Source organism: Heteronotia binoei, chromosome 10, assembly GCF_032191835.1.
Source record: "Heteronotia binoei isolate CCM8104 ecotype False Entrance Well chromosome 10, APGP_CSIRO_Hbin_v1, whole genome shotgun sequence".
NCBI classification, from domain to species: Eukaryota; Metazoa; Chordata; class Lepidosauria; order Squamata; family Gekkonidae; genus Heteronotia; species Heteronotia binoei.
The window spans coordinates 20,485,668-20,513,190 of NC_083232.1; the positions used below are offsets into that span (position 1 = coordinate 20,485,668).

The window sequence follows — 27,523 nt, forward strand, 5'->3', positions numbered from 1 at the left end:
GTCCCCTCCCAGCTTCAGAGGCAAACACCAGACTTTGATTTTGCAGTGTTCACTAAACGCCACAGACAGCATAACTTTATTCACAGGTGAGATATTTTTTTACAGAGGTAGAACAAAATACTTTGTATAATAATATATTTTTGAAATTATAATTTAATATATAAATAATCTTAACATTTAAATGAGCGAGAGAAACCTTTTAAAAACTGAAGAAGTTATATGATCAGGTACGGTACAAAGAGCATGCAGATGACCCATTAGGTGCGATCCATCCAAAGGGGGGCAGCTGTTGTGCCATGTGACGCCACAGCAACGGAGGCTGTGGAGGAACCGGGGACGGGGCCCAGGCGGTCCCGCAGCCATGCTTAGGGGGGTCACACCCATCAACAGCCGAAACCCTGCTGGTGTCGTGTTTCATTAGGAAGCAGCAACTCCAGGAAAATGTGCAATACTTTTAATTAGGCAAAGCATCTTGGCTTTTATTATTTTCTGCACTAGGGATATTGAGTTTTTCTGGAAGCATAAAATGAGGAAAAGGTTTTCAAATGCCAAATTAATTTTTTTTAGCCGAAAAGCATAAGCATCTAATCTACACGGGGTGTGCAAAGCAAACTCATAGAAACTCCATACTTGAAAAAGTGAATGATCGCAGCCGTCTCCCCAAAGAGTGTTTACTAATCAAATTGGGGGGGGGGGGGAGAGAAATATAAATTAAAAAGGCAGCTATTGTTCTGTAACAAAACTCATCAAATACTTATGTTTCCTATTCCAATAAAACAGGTTTCGTTCCTTTTTAAAAATTAATGTCTACTTCAGTAATTATGGAGTCGGGTTGTTTTATATTAATGTTCTACTTGATTAATAAAGCACAAAACCACAAACTGCAGGTAATATTGCTGTTGTTCCTCAGTGGAATGTGCCGGGGTAGCCTTATGCATGCAGTTTTGAAGAGATGAGCAATCAGCATTTCCCCCTAGAGTTTCCATAACTGCTGGGGGTAGTGTGGGGGGAATTTAACTTCACTCATTTCTTACTGTCTGGCTTTCATGATAAAAAACCCAACAATACAAAACCCATTCTGAGCAAACAATCAACAACAGTCCTTGAATAAAATATGTAGATGGTGGCAATTCACAGCAGTTCTAATTAGCCACTATTTGGACTGTGAAACAGATTTAGAAGTCTCAAAGGCAGATGTGACTCCTCCTCCTCTTGACAAATTCAGGATGGAAAGTCCGTAACTTCCAGTCATCCATCAAGGAATGACAGCTCCTGGACCAGCCTCAGGCCAAGGAATCACCACAACATTAACCTGTTCTTCCTATTAGAACTGGATTTTGGGACTTGTGCATCTCACACATACATTACATGTTAGATAGCAGCCTGCAACCAAAGCCTTGCACGCAGTTGCTCGAGTCTTTTGCTCTCCTCTGTGCACATGAGAGAAAAGAGATGGCCGGCTAGCAACTCTGGCAGCCTCTCCTTTGCTCATCCAGGCCAGGCCTTTTTTTGTAGCAGGAACTCCTTTGCATATTAGGCCACACACGCCTGCTGTAACCAATCCACCAAAACCTTACAGGGATTTTCATATAGGGCCTACTGTAAGTTCCAGGAGGATCGGCTACATCAGGGGGGCGTGGCCTAATATGCAAAGAAGTTCCTGCTACAAAAAAAAGCCCTGATCCAGGCCAATGGGTAACAGGAGGATACTGTGATCTGTGGGCAATTTCACAACTGGTAGAAACTGGTGGAAAGAACCATCAAGTCACAGCCAATTTACAGTGACCCCGTGAGGTTTTCAAGGCAAGAGATGCTCCAAGGTGGTTTGCCATTGCCTGCCTCTGCGTCATGACCCTGGGATTCCTTGGAGGTCTCCCATCCAGGCCAGGGCTGACCTGCTTAGCTTCCAAGATCTGGCTAGCCTGGGCTATCCAGGGTCAGGAATTGCTTCCCCTGAACTTAAATGCCTCTACAGCAAGGCAGAAAACTCTGGCTGCAACAGACGCCTGCTTAAGGGATGCACTAGTCTTCATGCACAGAAACTGCTTTTCTATGACGGAAGGGCTTGTGATGGTGGGGGGGGGGCTGCATGTAAGGAAGATTATGTGGGTCTCTCCTCTGCAGTTGGCCCTCCAAATGTTGCTTGCCTGCTGTGCTACAGTGAGATGGTTTTGACTTTCACACATGCACAGCTCCCAGCATCCCAGGAATGCACAGTTCAGGAAGTTGTGGTTTGGTGGGAAGAGAGCCCCTGGCTTCAGTTCAGGAAGCTAGCCTTGCAAAACCTTTGCCAAGTCTAGCAGAGAGCAGGCATGTGGCTGCAGCTCCAGGGGATGCTACCCAGGGATGCTCAGACCCCAATATTTGTGAAAGAGACCACCTCTTCTCTTCTGCTGGCCTCCTGGGCCCCTTGAGCTGCTGCCCCAGTTGGAATGATCAGGTCTGACTGAACTTTGCAGGGATTGTCTGGTTTGCAATAAGATGACAGGTTGCTGGAATTAAAGGTAATAGTGCTGATGTACAAAAGTGGAAAAATACTTGGCAAATATAAACATTTGGTTGCTAAATAGAGATTATAAAACCCTACCACCTTTTTAAAATGCAGTTTGCTGTGATCCTAGGTTTAGAAAAGGAAGACAGTTAAAAGAATGCAAGAGCAACACCATCACCATCTGCAAAAGAGTCCCAAGAGAAAGGATTATTGCTTCAGGATGGGGCAATGTCCAGAAGGTAGGATGGGCGGAGTTTAAGGGAGGTCCGAGCTTCTCAAACTATGGGTGGCGGCAGGTGCTCAAGGCCTCACTTGTGGGCTTCCCAGAGGGATCTGCCTGGCCAGTCATAAACAAGACCCTAGACTAGATGGCCCTTTGCTCTGAACCAGCACAACTTCTCTTACCTCCTCATTTGTACTTATTAGAGGAATTAAGAAGAAAGAACAACCACCGAGCACCTTGTGCTTCCTACTTAACCATTTACATTGAGATCTGAAATAAGGCAAATGCTTGGCAATTTGCCAGTCAGTGTAGCGGGAAATCCATCTGTTTGAATGATACCACAGCCAGCTGAGAAATGCTCTTGGTCTTTGCAAACCCAAACTGTTTTAATAAGCATTAAAATACACAATCAAGTAGTTATGAAAAAGTAAGCTTGTTCAGTAAATTGTTCAGGGTGGTGAGAACCAGAGAGGATTGTGAGGAACTCCAAAGGGATCTGTTGAGGCTGGGTGAGTGGGCGTCAACGTGGCAGATGCGGTTCAATGTGGCCAAATGCAAAGTAATGCACATTGGGGCTAAGAATCCCAGCTACAAATACAAGTTGATGGGGTGTGAACTGGCAGAGACTGATCAAGAGAGAGATCTTGGGGTCATGATAGATAACTCACTGAAAGTGTCAAGACAGTGTGCGTTTGCAATAAAAAAGGCCAATGCCATGCTGGGAATTATTAGGAAGGGAATTGAAAACAAATCAGCCAGTATCATAATGCCCCTGTATAAATCGATGGTGCGGTCTCATTTGGAGTACTGTGTGCAGTTCTGGTCGCCGCACCTCAAAAAGGATATTATAGCTTTAGAGAAGGTGCAGAGAAGGGCAACTAGAATGATTAAAGGGCTGGAGCACTTTCCCTATGAAGAAAGGTTGAAACGCTTGGGACTCTTTAGCTTGGAGAAACGTCGACTGCGGGGTGACATGATAGAGGTTTACAAGATAATGCATGGAATGGAGAAAGTAGAGAAAGAAGTACTTTTCTCCCTTTCTCACAATACAAGAACTCGTGGGCATTCGATGAAATTGCTGAGCAGACAGGTTAAAACGGATAAAAGGAAGTACTTCTTCACCCAAAGGGTGATTAACATGTGGAATTCACTGCCACAGGAGGTGGTGGCGGCCACAAGTATAGCCACCTTCAAGAGGGGTTTAGATAAAAATATGGAGCACAGGTCCATCAGTGGCTATTAGCCACAGTGTATGTGTGTATATAACATTTTTTGCCACTGTGTGACACAGAGTGTTGGACTTGATGGGCCGTTGGCCTGATCCAACATGGCTTCTCTTATGTTCTTATGTTAAGCTCTTCTTGACCGCCAGTTGGGAGTCTTAAGTAAATACCAGAGATCTGAAACCTCTAAAAAGTCGATGCTCAAAGTCACTGGAGCCTTGTGGCCCAAAGGCCCCGCCTTCTCTTTCACCTGCAGCAGTGGCACCTGCACTGCTTGAGAGAGGAGCAATGTTCATGCTAGCCCCTCCCACAGTGCTTCAGGGCCCTGTGCCTATGAGGCTTCTGCAACCCCTTTTGGCTTTTGAGGTCTTGCGGCCATCAGTGAAGAGGGCAAAATAATTCTTCTGTCCACTACCACTAGCAGGAAGTTTGCTCCAACAGTCCTTGTTCATTTGCAGAAGAAAGTCGGGGTGATTTTAGCCAATTCACAGTGCTTACAACACTCCCCAACACTTTATGATATTTTGACCACAAGGCTCCCTCACCTTTGGAGTGATAGGGGAAAGGGAAAACAGGAAGAAACCTGTCACTGCAGTTCCTGTACAATCTGCCTTCTGCTTATGGTAGGCGGGATACGGCCATCTGGAGAAATGTGAAGTTCTCTACACAACACCACAGATAAGGATTGTTAATGGCAGAATGGAATGGATGCAGTTTTATACACTTAACGGTGTTAATCCAAATACTAATCCAGATCATATTTCCAGTCCGGGGAATCAACCCATAGCACTCGCCTGGACAATGGATCAGACTTGTGCATGTGATAAACATAAGAAGGGTCTTTTCCCACCCTTGTATGATTAGCTCTATCTTACTGGTTTCAGACACTTGGTAGACTACTTTGAGCCTAGTTAGAATCCGGGTAGCCCCTTTTAAACCTTTGCAGTGGGAGAAAGCAACGAAGTGTAGTAGCTCAAACACATTAACATTGTTCTAGGAAATTTGCAGATGAATAATGGTAAAGTTTGAGTACAGAAATCTCACCCACAACCAGGGGTGGAATTCTAGAAGAAGCTCCTTTGCATATTAGGCCACACTTGCCTGATGTAGCCAATCCTCCAAGAGCTTACAAGGTTCTTTTTTGGAAGCTCTTGGAGGATTGGCTACCTCAGGGGGTGTGGCCTGATATGCAAAGGAACTCCTGTTAGAATTCCACCCCTGCCCACACCAATGCTTCATCCAAAACAAACACACACCTCCCCCTCTCCAAGTCTGACTAAATCAATTCTGGCATTTGAAAAATACAGAAGCAGAATTTATTAAATGAAATTTAAGGCTTGCTGAATAATGTGGGAGCAATACTGGATACAAAAAACCACTGCTTTTTGAATGAGAACCACTTCAGTCCTTTCACAGTATGTTGTCTTTTGTTGTGTTTCCACCCTGCCTAGAGAATGGCATTCTTACTATCACACCACCTCTCTGAGCAATGAACAACCACTCCTTTTAGCTCTACATTGGACAAGGATTAGACTGCGGGATTCCCATCTCAAAACTCAAAAATGTGTTACTTAAACACATTTGCCTGGATTCAGGAGGTGACCTCTATATGCAGAGCCCCTTGCCTAAATCCGAGCTACATGCCAGATACCCCACTGAACAGCGGATGATGCTGTCCTGTCTGACAATGCCAAAAAGACTGGAGAGGAATAATGGAGGGGTTGAGCTGAAATCACCACCCAAATGGGAGCCCAGTGTCACATCCCACCTTGTTCGGATACACATCTGAAATCCGCAGGGAGCTCGTTTCCGTTCACTTTGTGTGTCTGGATTTTTGGGCTAGTTTACGTTAGAAAATATCAACTAAAACTGAACTACAAATGTTACTATCAGTGAGCAATGAAACAGCTTCAAAACAAACTGAAGAAATTGCTCTCTAAATGGTAACATGGTCTGCAGCCTGATCCTATGCATAATTATTCTAGTTTTAATGGCACCCCTCAGTACATATTTATAGAATTGCAGCACCTACGGGTTTAGATGCTGCATAGGGAGACAGAGATGAAGAAAAGTGAACTTAATTGCAGGAACAAAAAGGCTAACAATGTTTGGTACCTGTAGAAATTTATTGGAGATATTGTACTAGCAGTAATAAGAACAAACAGTTATATCCTTTGTCCATTGGTGCTAAGGTGTCTCTCTGTTTAGGACTGCACTAACTGATATACTGAATAAACACAAAAAGCTGCAGATTTACAGTGTCTCCTTAAGCAGAGATACATCCTTCTAATTCCATTGAAGTAAATGGGATTAGAAGGATGTAACTATTTAGGATGGCTCTGATACAGAGTTGATCTGTAACAGAATGGATTATATCAGGGACAACTGCAAACAATCTTTCTAGTGCAGGGAACACTATTCCTTGAGAAGTTTTGTCTGTGTCATTTTGAATGTGGGAATGTAAATTGTGGTTAAATAAGGATGATCCTCCACTGTAGCTCCTTATTCTAGTGTGTTAGGATGGCCTAAGCTATGCCTCTCCCAGACCCATAGCTACAAGGGGGCCCAGGCCCATCCTTTCAACCCCCCCTTCCAACTATATGGCCCCTCCACTAGCGGGTCCCCAATCTGTCTCCTTTGTTCACCGCCACTCTGAACATGTAGTAGCATTGCTGCTGGTCTTTTTGCCTTTTCCTCTCCCTTTCTCTAACACAGCACGCAGAGCAAAGGGGCTGCAAGCATGTGGAACTCAAGGCAGCTTACAATGCCAAGAACTCAGGGCCACCAAACTGGCTCCCCCAAACAACAAATCCTGCTGTGGGCCCCACCAAACATGCAATCCTGGCTCCAGCCCTGGCCCCCTCTGTCTTGCTAGACCATATTATGAAAGCAACATCCAGCCCTTAAGGAAATAAGAAATTACATATCTTATTTAGTCAGGATGATGCCGGCTGGGATCCAGAGGGAAAGAAATCTAGCCATTTATTGCAACAGAGAATGCGATCCCAGCCCTTTAAAAAAACAACAACACAGATGCTTAAAGTTAGATACACACAAGACAATTTTTGCAGAAAAGTTAAAGCTATGGTAAAATACAGATTTAGTGGGAAGATAATAAAAATGCCAAGTTTACACATTCGGTTTCTGTGCCAGTTTTCAAGAGGGAAGATGCCGCTGTGACGGCCAAATACTAATTCCAGAACCAAGCGTCACTTGAAGTTTAAATGCTGAAGAAATTTATACCATCAGTGGCTTTTTTTTGCTTTCAGTGTATCCTGTAAATATTATGAAATATTTCAAAATTTATTTGAATAGCTGGTTGAAGACAGCATATTGGCCTGTTTGGGCCAAGAAGGACAGTGGAGGGCCTTGTTACAGCAGAGCACACAGATCAGAGCTCTTAAGGGCCAAATGAGATGTGAGAGGAGAATCCAAGTGAATATTCTCTAAATTTTAAAAACACCAAAAACAAAACACCCCCCCCCCCCTTGAGCACATGGGTGAGGGAAGATAAACCCTCCACTTCCCAGTCTTGCTGGATTCCATTCATTTCCTGCCCTGTTTGCTTCTTTTAATGTAGCCAGGTTGGGTAAAAAAGTACTTCAAACAATGGGACACAAAGGGGGCCCTGGAATAATAGCCTGCTGCCTCCTTTCCTTTCCTCTCCTCTCCCCTGCCCAAACCCCATTCACTTTCAGCTTGGGAAATCAGGCCTGCAAACTGAATAGCCCACGATGCCCCCATTTCAGTTGTGCTGACCAGAAGGGACAAAACATGAGAAAAGTCTTGCTGGATCAGACCAGTGGTCCAACTAGTCCAGCCTCTTGTGTCCACAGTCAACCAGTTCCTCTGGAGGTCCAACCACAGGGCATAGTTGCTTCCTGGCACTGGGATGCAGAGGTTTACTGCCTCTGAATGTGGAAGTTCCCTTTAGTGACCGTGACTAATAGCCACTGACAGATCTGTTTATCTTCCCATGAGAAGGAGGCTGGACTCAGTTTTTCAGCTCTCAAAAAAATGTGAACCCTCAATATGCCCTAAATTTATGGCTGCTGCTTAATGAGACAGTAACAAGATGTCTCAAGAACATTCCATTTCCTAACAAAGCGCCGTGAGCCACATTTGCCTCTTCAGAGTGTACATTTTGATTTGGATGTTGCTGCGTGAGTTTGCAAAAACCCGCTGCGTATCGTTTATCTCCAGTAAATCTAATTCCAACTGCTGGCAGATCCTGTTTCAACCGATTTTGCCTCCCCTAAACCCCTGTTAGGCTGTTGCTGAAGGTAATAAAAGGAAACCTGTTAAGCTTAAATCACCTAATGAAAAGGCCATTTTCTTATTCATATCCCATTACTTTGTTTTACTTATTACTAACGTGGCTCTGAAATGCTGATGCCACAGAACAAAACTTGTAGTTAAACATACAGCGAGCAAATGGAACTGGGAGAGAAGAATCTGCTTTTATGGCTTTACGATACTAATCCGGTGGTGAAATGTGCCAGCCAAGCACTTCACACACACCACGAACAGTGAGCAGAAGTGTATAGAGAGAAGTTAACACATTGGGAGCTTTTGGGAAACAATCCTTTTAATTCCTAGAAGGTATCTCTTGAATTCACACTTACGTTACGACAGCAAAGAGAATGGGTCCAAGTCCAACCCTGCAAACGCTGCCGGCTGCACATCTTTCTATTTGTCTCGGGGGCTGGCGAGGGTGATGGAGACCAGGCACAGCTGCCATGCTTGGAGCCTGCCATGTGCAGAACCCTTTGGATGTTATTGGTGTATGCTGCAGCTGAGCCTGGTGGACTGTGCTCAAAAATTTGAGCCTTTCCTCCCCATTCTGCGAGGCACTCTGATCTTCCTGTTTTGGCCAAATTAAGCTAAGTCAAAGATTCTTTTAAAATCTTAATTAAAAAAAAAAAGACATTTAGAAAGTGCGAGATCTCAGAACTTGAATCCTGAAAACAGAACAGAACCTATAAACATGCTGCTTTGCAACTCAAGTCATCTTTCCCCCTTCAATTTAAAGCTCAAGTGAGTCTCAGCCTCTTGGAATCAATGGCTGGTAGAGGCTGCTTCCTGTGTGTGTGCAAAGGGACGCATCTGGACAGTGTTTCAAAGGGAATTAATAGTCACAAGCAGCAATTCTGAAAGCACTCAGTGGCAAGTAATACAGTTCATACTAATATGGCTACTCATAATGGGATCCCAAAGCAAGGGAGTGATGTGCAAAACAGCTTCAACTTCTGAAGATCTCTGCTAAGCTATTCATTCTGATATGCCCAAAAGCCATTAAAAGAATCCCTTTTCTGGTCTTTAAAAATAAGATATATTTTGATAAATGAGTCTAAAGAGATGAAACACACAGATAGATGCATTTTCTCCTCTAACTCTACCAAAAAAGGGGGAGAAAAAAAAGATCAACACCGAACAAGCTGCCAACAGGGGCTTTCAACTCCTACTGAGAACTTCCATTATTTGTGCCCCCTCCCCTTTATGGCAGTGATACACAATAAAAGTTTGCTGTGCTCTTTGGAACCTCGGGCCCCTGCTATCGTGACTGACTCTCCCTCCAAGTTGTGATATGGACTCAGATCTGCTTCTATTCATTGCACAAAGTTGAAAAGTAAACAACAGTTAATAAAAGCCTCCGCTTGCCAAGGCGCAGCGTGAAGCAGCGCGGCCTCTTTTCTGCAAGATGCCAGACCTTGTGTTTACCAACACGCGTTGCATTGTTCTGTGGGCTTGCCTGGCCTTTGCAAGAACAATCCCAAAGCTTTATTTTTTTTTAATTAGGCCCCCTGCTCCTTTTATTCAGCCCTGAAAAGTTACAAAACATAAGCGAACGCCTATGTAGCGGAAGATACATTGAATGCACTTGCTTACCCACAATACTGCGTATTTCCTATGAACAAGGTGATTGTGTGCTTTTGGCATGTGAAATTTAGGGCTTCAAGGCTGTAAAAGGAAACAGAGGGATCGTTTGTGTCAATTAAACCAAGGCCTCGAAGTATTACTCTTTCTGGATATCATAAAACAAGAATGAAATACACATGTTAACTGTTGAACTTTAACTGGCAAATAGAAGTTTGCAAAGACCCTATCAATATGCGGTTACAATAGAAGACACACGGTTAAGGTCAGGTCACGGTTTCCAACAACATTCACAGGGACCGAGGATAACAAAACAGAGAGATCCCTCTGGGAGCCTCCGAGGATGATGAGCTGTTCACTGCGGAAGTGCCTTGAGGATGGCGTTCACTTCTTCAGCCACTGCTGTCAATGCAAACTCAAACTGCTCCTGCGGACAGAACAGTCATAATTAATGCTTTGGAGCATTTCCAGGAGCCCTGGAGAACTATTTAGCAAACATATCTCCAACTAACTGCAGAACAAGAGGCCAAAGGGAAAAGGTTGTGACACAAACGGCCAAAGCAACGGAGAAAGCTCAGAGGAGTCATTAACAGCAAAGAAGCTGGATGGCCTATCAGAACTGCCAGTGAGCAGGGATCAAGATCCCAGTTCTTCCAGTCTGGACAGGCAAAGTGGACAGAGACTTAATTTCCACAGTTCAAAATCCTTAATGCATATATATGGTTACTGTTTTATCCTGCACCACTGAAGACGCTCTGAGCAGTTCTGTAGGGCCTCTGTCGCCCAGTCACTCGTCATATGAGCTGCATCCTGTCTGATCCTACAATATTGCACGTTTCCATACCATTAACTACTATGCGATACATAGAAGTTATCTTTGTAACTTACACATTTTCAGATGCATTCTATTCTATTCCATTCCATTCCATGGGAAGGTATTTGTGAGTTTCCTGCATTGTGCAGGGGACTAGATGACCCTGGGGGTCCCTTCCAACTCTATAATTCTATTCAACTCCTGGAAATGCAATCTGTTTGGTGTCGTGGTTAAGTGTGCAGACTCTTATCTGGGAGAACCAGGTTTGATTCCCCACTCCTCCACTTGCAGTTGCTGGAATGGCCTTGCGTCAGCCATAGCTTTCATAGGAGTTGTCCTTGAAAGGGCAGCGGCTGTAAGAGCTCTTTCAGCCCCACCTACCTCACAGGGGTGTCTGTCGTGGGGGGGGAAGGTAAAGGAGATTGTGACCACTCTGAGATTCAGAGTATATAGCAGGATATAAATCCAATATCTTCAATTCTGACAACTCAATTTAAAGAAGTGCACATTTAAAAAGATGTTTCACTTAATGGCTAGGATTTAGATACATCAGGGGTTGTCTTCCCCCAGTGTACTCCTGCAGGTTTTAAGATTCAACCATGCCACGAGTACCATCTTCTGCTGGGTGCATTCAGAAGGAGTCCAGTCTTGGTACCATCTGCCTTGGTGCTGTGCAAAGCTGTTCCTCAAGAGCTGCCATTTGCTTCCCTCTCTTAGGGAGCTGACGAAGACATTATTTTGTTAGGGAGAACTCCCTTCAACTGCTGCTTTCATATCTGAAGGGCTGCTACTGCTTGGTTTGTTTTTGGTTAACGATAACATTAGCACTGCCTACATTTTAATTCCCCCACACACACTTGTAAACCACATTGAAATGCAACACAGAGAAGTGATTTAAAAGTAAAGGTTTGACAAGTCACACGAGACACAAATCTCCAGATAGCCATCATAAAGTATGTCACAAAAGGGGGCCTAACGAAAATGTGTTAGTTGGAAACTGACACATTTCTCCTATTGAAACCAGTCATCCCCAAAAATATCAGTGACAGCTGGTATTTCCATTTTGTCACATTATCTAAAATGCATCTAATTGCACATATATTGCAAGCAAGGACCCATGAGACTTGCAGGAGGGAGAAACTGCCACCCCCCACCCCTGCTGGTTGCTTGGCTGGCTACTTTGCCAGCCAGCCCTATAGCTGCAGTACTCATGCAGTGGGCAGCTCCCACTCACCCGCTGCTGCCCGCCTGGCTCACCTAGCAGTGGGGGAGTGGCAGCTTCTACTTCTCACCTGCCTACAGCAGCATGGAGGGGGGTAAGTGGCAGTGATGGCTCTGGCTCCTCACCTCTGCCTCTTCACCTGACCAGAAGCTCCCACACCCACCTTCTCCTCTGCCCAGTTCTGGCCCATGGAGATGCTCCTCAGTGTAACCACCTTTCTCCCCACTGTTTAACAATGCTCTCTCAGCTTTTCTTCCCATGGATTAATAATGTTCTTTCAGCACAGCAGAAGTAGCAGTGATTTCTTTTAGTATTTTGTAGACTATACACATGAGTCAGGTAAATTACCAGGATAGTTAAATTGTGCTTAACTCTCCCACTGGAATTGGCGGGACTGAAAAACGCTTGTTTGGCTGGATTGTGCCCTATAAATTCTTGTGATTGGAGAGAAAAATATTTTAAATGACCCAACCATCCAGTGGACTATGTAAACACGGGCTGCTGCCTGCTGGAAATTCAATGTCACGGCTGTTTATTTTGCCTAGAGAGACACACTAATTGGCATTTCTAACCTGATTTTTAATCCATTGTTTTAAATTACTCCAAGAGGCTCAATCCCTTATTTGTATTCAGCAGGGAGAAAACATGGTTTGTTTAAATCTAGCACATGTGCAAAATTCTCTGGAGGCTGCACATTGTTGGCACGTAGCCAGATATTCAAAGTTTGCAATGCCCTTGGCACAATTAAAGAAGTTTGGGCAGTTTTAACAAGGGAATGAGAAGTCAAGAGCAGACAAACAAAGCGAGCTAAACTTTGAATCATTTTATCAGACCGCAGCATCCTGGGAACAATCCTGATGAAGTCCTTCTAACCATATTCTAAAAACAGCTGCAGTCCAGAGTTGACCCTGAACGATGTGCTAGAAAAATCTAACTTGTATGCCAGAACTAAGATGAGCACTCAATTTGCATGATGCTCATTAGCATCATGGAATATTTTAGCAAGGACTGCCGGTTCTGTGGCTAACAGCTCCAAGGTGCACACAGTGCAATCCTTTGCAGAGTTACTCCAGTCAAATCTCACTGATTTCAATAAGCTTAGATTGGAATAACTCTGCAAAGGATTGCACTGATAGTTATTTACTGTATCTCAGTATTCTCTGTTTTTGTCATAACCTAAGTTTACTTTTGCCAAGTCAGTCTTAGGGCTGTTAAGGATGGGTTTATTACATTTCCCATTGGCTTGGGCCCTGGTGGTGGTTTCTATAATGCACATCAAAATCACCTTCCAGGAACAACATTACTTTCATGGCCTGGGACTTTTACCCATAGCAATTCTCTGCATAAAACAAATTTCTTCTCGAGATTCTTACTTAGTGGAATTTGTGCTGTCTTGAAGAAACATTGCAACAGCACCTAAGGCAACAATGCTGATGTGTTTCTTGGGGCCTGAATATGGACATATTTGTAATAAAAATTCAAGATGTTCGACAACCTTTGAGAAATAAACAGTACACATTTAAATCCCTGTCATGATCTGGGCTGAGCCTGTGTGGTAGTAGCCGGAAGAGCCTTCAGCTCCTAGAAGCCCTGTGTAAAGTTTTGGCAGCATTTTGGGCCAATCAGAGAAAGAGGAGGGCTTGAACAAGAGGCCTGGGAACATAAGAACTAAGAGAAGCCATGTTGGATCAGGCCAATGGCCCATCCAGTTCAATACTCTGTGTCACACAGTGGCCAAAAAAATTTATATATATATATATTTATATTTATTACAAATATGTCCAAATTTGACAACAAACCAAGAGAAATTCAGGCCCTTCTTTCATTTCAACATTAATTGTGCTGTAAAATTGTATCCAGTTATGAACAAAATTTTGCTGTAAAATTGTATCGTCTTTCTATCTTTATACCCTTTCTATCTTACACACACACACACACACTGTGGCTAATAGCCACTGAACCGCTGCTCCATATTTTTAATCTAACCCTCTCTTGAAGCTGGCTATGCTTGTAGCCACCACCACCTCCTGTGGCAGTGAATTCCACATGTTAATCACCCTTTTTTGGGTTAAAAAAAAGAGCCAGTTTGGTGTAGTGGTTAAGTGTGCGGACTCTTATCTGGGAGAACCGGGTTTGATTCTCCACTCCTCCACTTGCAGCTACTGAAATGGCCTTGGGTTAACCATAGCTCTAGCAGAGCTGTCCTTGAAAGGGCAGCTGCTGTGAGAGCCCTCTCAGCCCCACCCACCTCACAGGGTGTTTGTTGTGGGGGAGGAAGGTAAAGGAGATTGTGAGCCGCTCTGAGTCTCTGATTCAGAGAGAAGGGCGGGGTATAAATCTGCAATTTTTCTTCTTCTTCCTTTGGGTGAAGAAGTACTTCCTTTTATCCGTTTTAACCCGACTGCTCAGCAATTTCATCGAATGCTCACGAGTACTTGTATTGTGAGAAAGGAAGAAAAGGACTTCTTTCTCTACTTTCTCCATCCCATGTATAATCTTGTAAACCTCTATCATGTCACCCCGCAGTCGACGTTTCTCCAAGCTAAAGAGTCCCAAGCGTTTCAACCTTTCTTTATAGGGAAAGTGTTCCAGCCCTTTAATCATTCTAGTTGCCCTTTTCTGGACTTTTTCCAATGCTATAATATCCTTTTTGAGGTGCGGTGACCAGAATTGTACACAGTATTCCAAATGAGACCGCACCATCAATTTATACAGGGGCATTATGATACTGGCTGATTTGTTTTCAATTCCCTTCCTAATAATTCCCAGCATGGCGCTGGCCTTTTTTTATTGCAATCGCACACTGTCTTGACATTTTCAGTGAGTTAGCTACCACGACCCCAAGATCTCTCTCTTGGTCAGTCTTTGCCAGTTCACACCCCATCAACTTGTATTTGTGGCTGGGATTTTTGTCCCCAATGTGCATTACTTTGCACTTGGCCACATTGAACCTCATCTGCCACGTTGACACCCACTCACCCAGCCTCAACAGATCCCTTTGGAGTGCCTCACAATCCTTGCTGGTTCTCACCACCCTGAACAATTTAGTGTCACCAGCAAACTTGGCCACTTCACTGCTTACTCCCAACTCCAAATCATTTATGAACAAGTTAAAGAGCATGGGACCCAGTACCGAGCCCTGCGGCACCCCACTGCTTACCATCCTTCACTGTGAAGACTGCCCATTTATACTCACTCTCTGCTTCCTATTAATTAGCCAGTTTTTGATCCACAAGAGGACCTGTCCTTTTACTCCATGACTCTCGAGCTTACTAAGGAGCCTTTGATGAGGAACTTTATCAAAACCTTTCTGGAAGTCAAGGTAAACAACATCTATTGGGTCTCCTTTGTCTATATGTTTGTTCACCCACTCAAAGAACTATAACAGATTAGTGAGGCAAGATCTTACCTTACAGAACCCATGCTGGGTCTTCCTCAATAACTCGTGTTCATCAATGTGCCTACTTATTCTGTCCTTGATAATGCTTTCTACCAATTATCCCGGTATTGACGTCAGACTGACTGGCCTGTAATTTCCTGGATCTCCTCTGGAACCTTTTTTTAAAGATGGGGGTGACATTTGCTACCTTCCAGTCCTCAGGAACGGAGGCAGATTTCAGTGAAAGATTACAGATTTTTGTCAGAAGATCCAGGAAGCCTTGGTTCTTTTCCTAGGAGGCAGAGCCGAAAGAAGAGACCCTTGTCCTTAGAGGAAGGGTGAGTAGGCCGAGGTCTGACTGAGACAGTCTAGAGGCAGTAAGTCCAGATGCGTTAGGGCATTTGTTTATTTTCCCTTCACCCCTTTTACTATTTAAAGCACCTTGTTTGTTTATATTGCACTGAACTGATCTTTTAAATCAGGGGTGGGGAACCTTTTTTATGCCAAGGGCCATATGGATATTTATAACATCATTCGTGGGCTATAAGAAACTATCAACTTAAAAAACAGTGCTCCACCAAGGGAGAATGATTCAGGCCTGCAAAATGAATGCAAATAATTGTTTTTCTATTTGAAGTCATGTGGGGAGAGCCTAATCTGGCACACACGCACACATCTGGCCCGCTGCCTTAAGCAAATGTATAGGTCCAGGGCTTTTTTGTAGAAAAAGCCCAGCAGGAACTCAGTAGCATATTAGACCACACCCCTAATATTAGCATATTAGGTCACACTCATTAGCATATTAGGCCACACCATCTGGGATAATCAAGTACAAAGTGAACTGTGACAGTAACTTTTCCAGGCCTGACAGCAATTCTGGCCGAACAGTCAGCCAGGCCCCACAGAGGCTGCCACATGGCTTGGTTTGGCCCAGCAATCCCTGAGGGCCATACCAAGTGACCTTGAGGGCTGCATACGGCCCTCGGGATGGAGGTTCCCCACCCCGGTTTTAAATAAACCTTTTTTTCCTGTTGTTCACTCTGCCTGGTCCTCAAATCTATTATTTGGCCTAAGCTAAAGGAGGCCTGAAGGGCTTGGGAGGGTACTCTGGTTCTTCTCAAGGGGGACCCTTAACCCAGAGTGGCGGCAGCAATTGGTGATACCTCCCTGAGTCGTGACAATCCCAGATTCATAAAGTTCTCACTATGCAAGCTTGTCAATGCTTAAGAACAAGCGGTGGACTCTAAATATTCATGAAAATATATCCATGAATATTTGGGAACCTATCTAGACAACAGGCTAATCAGTTAAATTGTGCATATCTATTCCACTATCTGCCCATTGTCCCTCAGTGCAGGAGACAAAAATGGAACACTTTCAATGTTACTGTCTGCATTAATAGCAATGAAGTAATAAAAGCATAACCTGCCCGGCCCTACTTCTGGACCCTAGGATTTTAGCATCGAACAAAACCCCAATATATACTCAGTGAATCTGCTTGTGTTTGAGAGAAATAATCTATTTTTTGAAGTTTAAAAGCAAGCATTTCATTTTGTCATCTGCAGATTGCTGTGTTTTATACATGATAATCCAGCTTGACATTCAGAGATGTTACAAAGGAGAACAGCATGTGCCAAACAAAGTACCTTGTGTTAAATTATGTCTCTTCAGGCTTCCCAAAAGAAAAGAAAAAAAGAGAGTTTATATTATTTAAAAGCTATGTGGATTAAACCTCAATACCTTTGTCTGGACCATGCCAGGTCTCTGGTCTCTCAAGTGCTCCAGGGTAGCAGCAATATCAATCTCTTTAGCACCTGCAAAAAAGAAAACAAAAACAAAAAAAAGAATTAAACAAAAAACTCCCCTGCCAATTGGGTTGAGTTCAAAGCAGTGATAACGTGTGCTGCATCTTTCAATCTCCTACTATTGGATTCCCTTTGGGCTAACAGCCCAATTGAAAATTATACAGTCATCTCTCGGCAGACTTGGCAGACTGCTCCAAAATTGGCATTTGGAGATGGGGGAGGGCAGGAGGAATGCCAAGGGTAGAGCTTGGATGAGCATTAGTTATTTTTGTAAAAATGAGAGGGAATTCTTAAAGAGATGTCTCTGTAGTTACAAAGAAGTGCAAAGTATATTTATTGCAAATTAAGAACTCACTTAAAAAAAAATCTATTTGTAATTCATTATTGCTTTATCCAACTGCATGACTGTATGAGTTGCTTATGAATTTCACTGGGTGTGTGCTTACAAATAAATTGGAATGGTTTTTCAGTGGTCTTTCCTGGAGTTTTAAAAATGTTGTTGGCTTGATCACTGTTAACTCAGATTTTTTTTTTTATATCCTGGTGCTATCTAGCATGTTTGCCAGACACTTAAAAGATACTATATTGAGAACGTTTCATATCATTAAAACAAAAATTATTTAGTGGGGGGGGGGGGGAATTCAGACAAGACAACTTATGTACATTATTAGGGTGCTGTAATTTCCTATTTGCAATCAATTTATCACATTTCAAAAGCACAACTTCATTTTATGTAATCATATAGAGGAAAAGACTGTGTGAATTAACTCTTAGGCTTAATTCAGACGCAATGCAAAACCAATGGCTTATTTTAACTTGGAATGGCTTGCAAAGCCAGGATTCAGCTCACAGACAGTCACTCGTATATGGGCTCCACTCAATAAATCCTGACTTTACTGGCATCTCTCTGTACCCTTGGAAGGCGTTAACAGAAAACACAGCAGGTTTAAACAAAGATTAACCCAGGAAATCTGCATTCAAACAGTGTTCAAAATCATAGGCCAATTATGGTTAATAAAGCCGACTTCACAGAACTAACCAGTTCAACAGACCCAACTAATGGATATACCATGGACCACCAAAAAAGTTCTAGATCAAATCAAGCTTGAATTCTCCCTAGAAGCTAAAATGACTAAATTGAGATTATTGTATGCTGGTCACATCATGAGAAGACTCACTAGAAAAAGTTGAAGGCAACAGGGGAAAAAAGGAAAACCCAACATTAGATGGATTGACACAATAAAGGAAGACATGGCCCTAAGTTTTCATGACTGGAGCAAGGCTGTTTAATGACAGAACATTTTGGAGTTCATTAAGTTGGCCATAGGTTGGAAGCAACCTGATGGCACATAACTAACCATAATTATCACAGTTCAGACAATCACACTAGCCAATGTGTGAATTTACTCTTAAGCCTGATTCAGACACAATGCAAAACCAATGGCTTATTTTTTGTAGGAATGGCAGTTGGCGGCAAAAATCATGGCAAACTTTTGGAAAAAACGCTATCAATATGGATTGAATTTTATTTTCCTATGAAAGAGGAAGCTGTTTCACAAGCAAGCTTTCAAGTTTCTTTCCCTCCCTGTATAGCAGTGCAGCAAGGAAGGCTGAAACTAAAGAAACTAAAAAGCTGGCACTACTACTTGTCAGCTCCTAGGAGAATTAACATAGGACGGATGGCTGTGTTGTGCATCAAACCACGTGGTACCTTCAGAACAAAATGTTGGAAACTCCATGTGGAGCCTAACAACATTTTTAGCAATCTCAGTACAACTTGACATGAACGAACTATTCCTGTAGAGCTGGTGTGGAGATCGTGTTGGAGCTGGAATGTGGAGATTTGGGCTCAGGAAGTATTGGGCAAGTGGAATTATGCAACCCTGAGCTTCATGGAAGCATCACCGCAGAAGGCTTCATAAGGAAAGGAATTTATTTACTTACTTAATTTATACCCTGCCCTATCTCACAAGGGGGCTCAGGGCTGCTTACAATACAAAAAACCCATCAACAATTAATACCTGAAATAGCAGGGCGCTTGGAAAAGGGCTATGAGCAGAGGAGGCCAGAATGGTTGAACGTCCACTGCCTCAGCCAAAAGCCTGGTGGAAGAGCTCCTTTTTACAGGCCCTGCAGAACCGAAGGCCCTGATCTCAAGCGGGAATCTAACTTGTACTTAGTATCTCCAAAACACAAATGTAGACCTTCAAGACAGAAATTATTCTTAGTACAGCGAGAGAACCAGAGAACAGCAGTAAGAGACGTTAGTGCCCTTTAGACATTACAGCAATGGGGAGGGTGCTGCTCTTCTGGAGTTGCATTTCAAGGCCTGGCACCCCAGAGGTAGGATTGCTCAGAAGGTTCTTCCACTACCCCAATGATCATGTGAGCAAAGGGTGCTGCTATCTGTTGCCTGGTGTTTAGGTTGGAGTTTCAGCAAGGAACTTGATGAAGACATGGCCCTCAGTTTTCAAGACTGGAGCAAGGCTGTTTAATGATAGGACATTTTGGAGTTCTTTAAGTTGGCCATAGGTTGGAAGCAACCTGATGGCACATAACACACAACTAACCATAATTATCCCAGTTCAGACAATCACACTAGCCATTGTGTGAATTTACTCTTAAGCCTGATTCAGACACAATGCAAAACCAATGGCTTATTTTACCTAGGAATGGCAGTTGGCAGCCAAAATCATGGCAACTCTTCCGGTTGGCATATAACTGACTGGTATTTAAAAACTGCGGAGGAAGGCTGTGAGAATAGCACCGAACTGTTAGACTGTTTCTTCTTGTTTTACTGTTTTAATTACTGTAAATTATTGAATGTATTTTAATATTTATTAACCTTAATTGTTCTGGATTTTATGTTGTAAGCCGCCCTGAGCCCGCCTTGGTGGGGAGGGCGGGATATAAATCGAATAAATAAATAAGGCTGATGGCAGAGAAGATGTTACGCCACTGCTGCAAGAGCACCATCATAGCTGTTTATTCTGATTTTGTTTGCACAAAAGTATCAGGATTCATGCTGAAATGAATGGCAGTTTTTTTTAAAAGGCCCAGTAAGTTGCTTACTATTCAGGTGTGTTACTTTAGTTACAAAGTGATTTTCAAATGCAGTTTCATAGACCTGGCAGATGTGGTGCTGTACCCAGAAGACCTGGATTTCAATTAATTCCCAGCTTAGAGTCAGATTTCCCCATGTTACCCTTAGGCTGTTGCTTAATCTGCATTTCAGGCAGCTGCAGAACAGTCCAAAACGGTATCAAGCAAACAAACTCTGCTTTCAACACCAGAGTGCTGCTGCTGCTGTGTTCACTGCTTAAGTGAAAATGGTGAAAAAGTTTCTGGCTAGCTTTAAGAAGAACACAGATTTTTACCCCACCCTTTTCTCTGAATCAGAGTCTCAGAGCGGCTTACAATCTCCTTTATCTCCTTCTCCCACAACAGACACCCTGTGAGGTGGGTGGGGCTGAGAGAGCTCTCTCAGAAGCTGCCCTTTCAAGGATGACTCCTACAAGAGCTACGGCTAACCCAAGGCCATTCCAGCAGCTGCAAGTGGAAGAGTGGGGAAGCATACTCGGTTCTCCCAGAGAAAAGTCCACGCACTTAACCACTACACCAAACTGGCTCTCATCTGTGTGATTGTTTAACCCATCTGTGTGATCATGTTCAATCCGATAACACCTCATCCTGGCTTTTACACTGGCAAACTAAAACTGTGACTATCCAAATCAGCCGATGGCAATGAAGAAAAATTTAGAATGAATGTGATCTGCCAGAAGGCAGTGTACATTTTTTGTGTCTACCGTATGCAGCAAAATGGTTGGTTCTTCACCACCATCATGCCTGCAGACAGCCATCCAGTGGAGCTTTTCTGCACTGTGAGGTAGGCCACTTCTTCAAGATCACGACAGTATGATTTCAGAGGTTCCATGTGAAGTTTGCAAAGCATTTTGTAGACCACACTACTCACATCCATCTGACTTGGATGCTACTATCTTAGCAGTAGAAAAGAGCAAGAGTCCAGTAGCATCCTACAGATGAACAAAATCTGTGACGGGGATGAATTTTCGCGAGTTCACATCTGAAGAAGTGAGCAGTGACTCACAAAAGCTCATATCCTGCCACAAATTTTGTTCATCTTTAAGCTGCTACTGGGCTCTTGTTCTTTTCTGCTGCTACAGGCAGACTACAATGGCTACCTATCTTGAACTATACTGGAAGTTCAGTCTAAATTCCTCTGGGGGGGGCTTTAAATTTTTTTACTTGGGAGATCTGGGGAGCACTAGAAAAAAACCTAACTTAATCCTGAGACCTGTTTTTGCTATTGTAACAAAGGAAATGCTTCGTAAATGTCAGACTAACCTTATATCTTTTTTTGAGGAAGTTACTACTTTGCTGAATCAAGGGAATGCTGTAAACATAGTTTATCTTGATTTCAGTAAGGCTTCACATAATACTCTTGTTGACAAGTTGATAAAACGTGGTTTGGATCCTATTACTGTTACATGAATCTGGAGCTGATTGACAGAATGTATCCAAAGAGTGCTGGTTATCACTCCTCTTAGAGAGCAGTGATAAGTGGAGTGTCTCAGGGATCTTATCCTGGGACCTGTCTTGTTCAACATCTTTATAAAGGATTTGGATGAAGGAATAAAGGGAATGCTTAATTGTAGCTAATTTTAAATTGGGAGGGATAGCAAATACAGTAGAAGACAGAGCCAGGATACAGGATGATCTTGATAGGCTGGAAAGCTGGGCTAAAGCAAATAAAATGAATTTCAATGGGGATAAATGTAAAGTGTTGCATTTAGGTAGGAAAAATCAAATGCATAATTATGGGATGGGGGAGACTTGTCTTGGCAGTAGTATGTGCGAAAAGGATCTAGGGGTCTTAGAAGGCCATACACTGAACATGAGTCAGCAGTGTGATAGGGTAACTAAAAAGGCAAATACAATTTTGGGTTGTATCAAAAGAAGAATAGTGTCCTGATCATGTGAAGTGATTGCATTGCTTTACTTTGCTCTGGTTAGACCTCTCCTAGAATATTATGTTCAGTTTCAGGCACCACAATTTAAGAAGGATATAGACAAGCTGGAACATGTCCAGAGGAGGGCAAAGATGGTGAGGGGTCTGGAGATAAATTTGTATGAGGAAGGGTTGAAGGAGCTAGGTATGTTTATCCTAAAGAGATGACTAAAAGAAGATGCTGGTTTCATACCCTGCTCTTCACTACCCAAAGGAGTCTCGGAGTGGCTAACAATCACCTCCCTCTCCCCACAACAGACACCTTGTGAAATAGGTGGCCAAAGATCACCCAGCTGGTTTCATATGGAGGAGTGGAGAATCAAACCCAGATCTCCAGATTAGAATCTGCCACGCTTAAACACTACAGCTGGCTCTTGGTGTACTTCAGGTACTCCAAGTCATATAGAGGATGGTGTGGAATTGTTTTCTGCTGCGTCAGAAGGTTGGACTAGAACCAATGGGTTGAAATTAAATCAAAAAAGGTTTTTGCTTAAACCAGGGGTGGGGAATGTCAGGGCCATTTATGGCCCTCGAGATCATTTGGTCTGGCCTTCGGGGATAGCTGGGCCGAGTCTCTCTTTCTCGTAGGCACTGTGAAGGACTGCTGGGAGCAGCGGGAGGGAGGGCTGGCAGGGGTGGGGGATGGGAGCCAGCTACCACCAGTTCAATTTGCATGGGATTATCCCAGATGGTATAATCACATGAGAGTCCCTTGGACTGCAAGAAGAGCCAATCAGTCAGTCCTATCAATCAACCCAGACTGTTCCCTGGAAGGTCAGATGCTGAAGCTGAAGCTCAAATACTTTGGCCACCAAATGAGAAGGGAGCACTCACTGGAGAAGATCCTGATGCTGGGAAAGAGAAGGCAAAGAAGGGGACGGCAAAAGATGAGATGAAAATGCTGATTGCCTCTTTGAGGTCAGTAAGCAATTTTTCCCTAGGCCACTTTGAACAGTAATCCTGGAGGGGTTTTTGCCATCTTCTGGGCATGGAGCAGGGGTCACTGTGTGTGTGGGGGGGGAGCTACTTGTGAATTTCCTGCATTGTGCAGAGGGTTGGACTAGATGACCCTAGAAGTCCCTTCCAATTCTATGATCCTGTTAACATCTGAAAGTATGAGGTTTGAATCCCCATTTAGACATGGGAGCTTGCTGGGTGATCTTGGGCCAGTCATACACACTCAGTCTAACCTATCTCATATGGTTGCTGTGAGGATAATGTGGAGAAGAGAATCATGTAAGCCACTCTGGTCCCCAATGGGGAGAAAGGTGGGGTATAAATCAAGTACATAAAATAATGTGTACTATGTGAGCTATCTTTGAAAACCATTTGGAAACTACAAGATGCCCTCTGGATCACTATCTGGAGGCACTACAACCCACCCCCCAAAGTAGTATGGTACCTTGTCTGTGGAACTCCCTTTCTTTATGCATTCACCTGGCACTTAAGCTTAGACAACAGGTGAAAACTATTCGCCCAGGTCTTTCTACTACTTCTTATGTGGTTTTGTCAGTTTGTCTGTCTGTTTTGATTTTGTCTTTTGGTACTTTAAAAAAAAAAACCCTTTATGTTCACTAAATCTTGTGAGTTACCTGGAGAATCCTGAGGGATATCGATACTATAAATAAAAATAATAAAAGCTTATTGCCTATTTTTAGCTAGTAACTTGTGCATGGATGCTTAGGGGTGGGCAATGGTCCAAAGTCATTTTCTCAACACTGGAAGCAATAGATTTAAATGAATTATAGTCTTTAATACTTGTCAGCATGAATAACTGACCAGTCACTGTACATTAATTAAACACATGCATTAGAGAACAGCAATTGCTGTTTTAGAATGTAAAAGGAGTGAATTTGGCTGGCACACAGCATGCCTATGGTGTGGGTTTTAGTCTTTTTGGTACATCCATACAACAGATTGGTACTATAAATTACTAGCTGTATTATAACTGCACCTAGAAATCCTAGCTGTGGTTTGTGAATCATCACATTTGAACATTACAGCAATAAACTAAATCCAGGATGTAGCTATGCAGATAAAGTACGGCTTCTTTCTAGGTAGCTTCCTTTAGCCTCTGTAGGACAAAGTAAATAGGACGCAAGGCCAAACCACAGCACAGAACAAAATGTGCCCATCAGGTTTTTACTAGTTGGGATACCAAAGGAGGAAGAAGCTAATGCTTGTACACAAAGCTGCGTTTGCAGTACGCCCAACCTGAAATTTCTGAACTTCAAATTGCCCTACCATGCACACACACACACTGGCTCATAATGACAGCCATTTTGCGAGAGATAATGCTGAACTTGGCAAGGAGACAAGAGAAAATACAAGGTAGTCAAAGGCTCCGGATGAGTCACAAATAGGTATGTGGAAGAGAGAAATAAAAACAAGCCCCTGACTAAGGGAGGGAGTGTGCAGAAGCTGGCTTCTGCACATGGATCACTTGCTGGATCAGGAAACGGAATACAAATCAGATGGACATGCAGATGTGTATCTGCACTGCATTAAATCAGCAGGACGTGGCGCTTCACCTACATTTTGGCAGAACTGGAAACATGTTGACTGTCAGGTACTATCAGCAGCTCTTGCTTCTGCTGAAGCTCACAGGAACTGCCATTATGGCCTACTGCTGTGACAGGATTGTCTCCTCTTGTGTCCTGTACCACAGGATGGGGAAATGGTGCTTCAAGGCAGACGTAGTGCAGGGATGGTTGTGATAATAAGACTGTGGGGTGATGGCTGGGAAGGGAGAAGCTGTGGAGAGAGGCTGGCGGAAGTGATGCAGAATGGACAAGTTGTGACAGCAGCGGCATGATGCAGCTCACAGCAAGATTGAGGCATTTGGGCTACCTCTGTGCTGCAGAAATGCAGGAAACGTGTCGATCAGCTCAGAAATGAGTAAAGGTCCACAGGGCCAGCAACTCCCTTCATGCTCCATTACCATATGCACTTCTTGTTCATCTGCAAGGTCCTTTCCCCCTTCTCCCTTCCCCACCCATAGCCCTAATAAAGAATTCCAAAATGCCTCAGAGTTTTTGCATTTGCAACTGAGAAATTTACATTTGTTTCCACAAGGATTTCAAATTCTAATTGTCTCTCTGCATTGTCACACCCAGTAGATCTGCGGAGCTGGGGTGTGCTTTGATTAGGATCTTTTACAATAACGTTATTCAGTATGTTGGAAAGCAGTTCCTGCTGCCTTCTGGCACTCCTTACAGCATCCTAGCAGACATTCTATGAAAGCAGTCAACTTGAGGGGATTCTTTGCCCCATGATCACACTTGCTTTACTTGGATTTCATACTGTGTGTAACTGAACTATGGGCTGGCAACTACCTGGGTGTTGGCAACCTCTGTGTAATGCCCACAGAATGTGCCAGTTCATGGCTTAATGAAACAGCAATCAGCTGTTCTAAGAGTGACAAGGTGCTTCAAGAAAGTTATTACCTACACATGCAACTTGTTTCCCAACAGTTGTGATGAGCAGAAGTACTTCCTTCTTACTAAACAGCAGCATTTCTTTGTTGACTCTTACATGTGGTTAGCAGCCCCTAACAGGCCACCCAGTTCTCGCTATTCAGCAAAGCCAGTGTACTCAACTACCACAAAACTCAGCCATGAAAGTGCAAGATTAAGGGTGAAGATTGTCACTAAAGAGCAGAAACATCATTATTCAAAAATGTATGCATCAAAAATTATGAATATTTGCGCCGTCTCCCTTTTTTCTTGCAGTCCCTGAAAACTAACTAGTAGCAGAATCCTCAGAACAGGCAAACAAGAAACTACACAGAATACAAAATGCAGACTTTCTATGCAAAGGCTTGTTTTAAAAGGAACCATAAAAAATGAAAATCCATCCTGCTACTGAAGACCACTAATTAAGTCGGTGCCACAAAGCACTCAGTGTCTTTAAGAATCAGAAAGTTGTCTTGAGATCTGCTCAATGTTGTTTTGAAACCCGATGGATCAGAAGCTCAACATTATGAAAACTTGTCTTGCCTCTCCTAAACTTCTGCTCAACTATCTCCCACTGAGAGCACAGAGTGTCTTTTCTCAGGCTTTATTAATTTGCCCCATACTCTACCACTCCTTGGTAGGAAGAGACGGCAACCACATCCTTTACAAACCATCCTTTACATGTTTGTCTTGTCCATAGTTGGAGCCCATGACCTCTTGTTCTCACATTAGTTACTATCTCAAGCAGCTTACAGACAGCAATTCATTCTTTTCAGAAGCTTCTGAAATGGTGTGAGTCTCCCTCCCACAGGCCCTTTTCTTCCTGCCCATGGTATAGCCTACTTCTAATCAATTCATGGCCCCCAAGTCTTGGATAATTAGGCAGATCTTATAATTTCCTGAAGCCAATGCCTCTTCCAATATCGCCAAAAACATGAGAAAACTCTGGATTCCCCACCCCTAGGAAATCTCCTAATACAAATATCAATTTTTAAAGAACACAGTCATACAAAAAAAAAAGTTTGGTTTTGTTTCCAACTGTCAAAACACATTATAGCAAATGCTGCCTTAGAGAAGATGTCCAACAAAGCACAAACTCTTTCCAGAGTAGGAACAAGCTGTTTATTTTAATTTGTTTATGCCTTTGCCTTTCTCTCTAGCAAGGACCCAAAACAGCTTACATTGCTCTCCTCTATTTTATCCTCATGACCACCCTGTGAGGTAGGTTACACTAAAAGTGTGTGCCTTGCCAAAGGTTACCCAGTTAGTTTCCAGGGCATGACTGCGGATTCAATGTGCCCCCACCCGCCCCCCGGATCCAATCTTACTCTCTAACCACTATGGCACACTGGCTCTTGCTTAATCTCTTTATAATTAAATCCTACATGTCTGCAAATCTACATGCTTCCCTGTACACTTTAATCCCATCCTTCCTCCAAGGAAAGAGAACGAGATAGGTTGCCATGTTAGTTTGTCTGTAGTAGAAGAAAAGAGAGTCCAGTAGAAACTGAAAAACAAAATTTGTGGCAGGGTTTGAGCTTGCGTGAACAGTGACTTACAAAAGTTCTAGAAACAGGCACAAACTGGCTCATGATTAGTTCATGATTAATTCTGGGGAGTTTGTGCTTTGCAAAGTCAAGTTTGTGGCAGGGTGACCAGCACAAACGTTCTATAGACTTGGAGGTTTGTGATGGTTTGTGAGTACGTACATTCCTAGACTGTCTCAGCTCAATTAAAATGTTCACAAAACTTCAAAGTAACAACTCAGAGGCAGTGTTCCTTTCCAAGTGTGCATGAGTGGCCGCTCAGCAGCTATCTGGAGCCGTGCACTGCCTATTGCCCATTTTAAGATTACAGCAAAAAATGCACAGCACTGTAGTATGGAGACTAAAGAATCCAAAAATACCATGGGAAAAAAACTAAGCCTGTAAACTACTAATTAACAGTTTTAAAACAATCTGAAAAGTGTATTTTTCATAAGAACAATGTATACATAATTGACAGC

The 27,523-nt window shown here is 43.2% G+C and overlaps 1 protein-coding gene across 1 annotated transcript in view; it reads right to left on the reverse strand.

Moving 5' to 3' along the window:
- Positions 1 to 8,511: 8,511 nt before the first annotated feature.
- The window catches only part of PTPRN2 (protein tyrosine phosphatase receptor type N2), a 961,700-nt gene continuing 942,688 nt past the window's right edge, over positions 8,512 to 27,523 (reverse strand). The window contains exons 22-23 of the mRNA XM_060248066.1: positions 16,970 to 17,043; positions 8,512 to 10,241 (exon numbers count right to left, since the gene is read on the reverse strand). Of these exons, the coding sequence (XP_060104049.1) occupies positions 10,170 to 10,241; positions 16,970 to 17,043 (146 nt within the window). The 3' untranslated portion in view covers positions 8,512 to 10,169. The remainder of the gene's footprint in view (positions 10,242 to 16,969; positions 17,044 to 27,523) is intronic.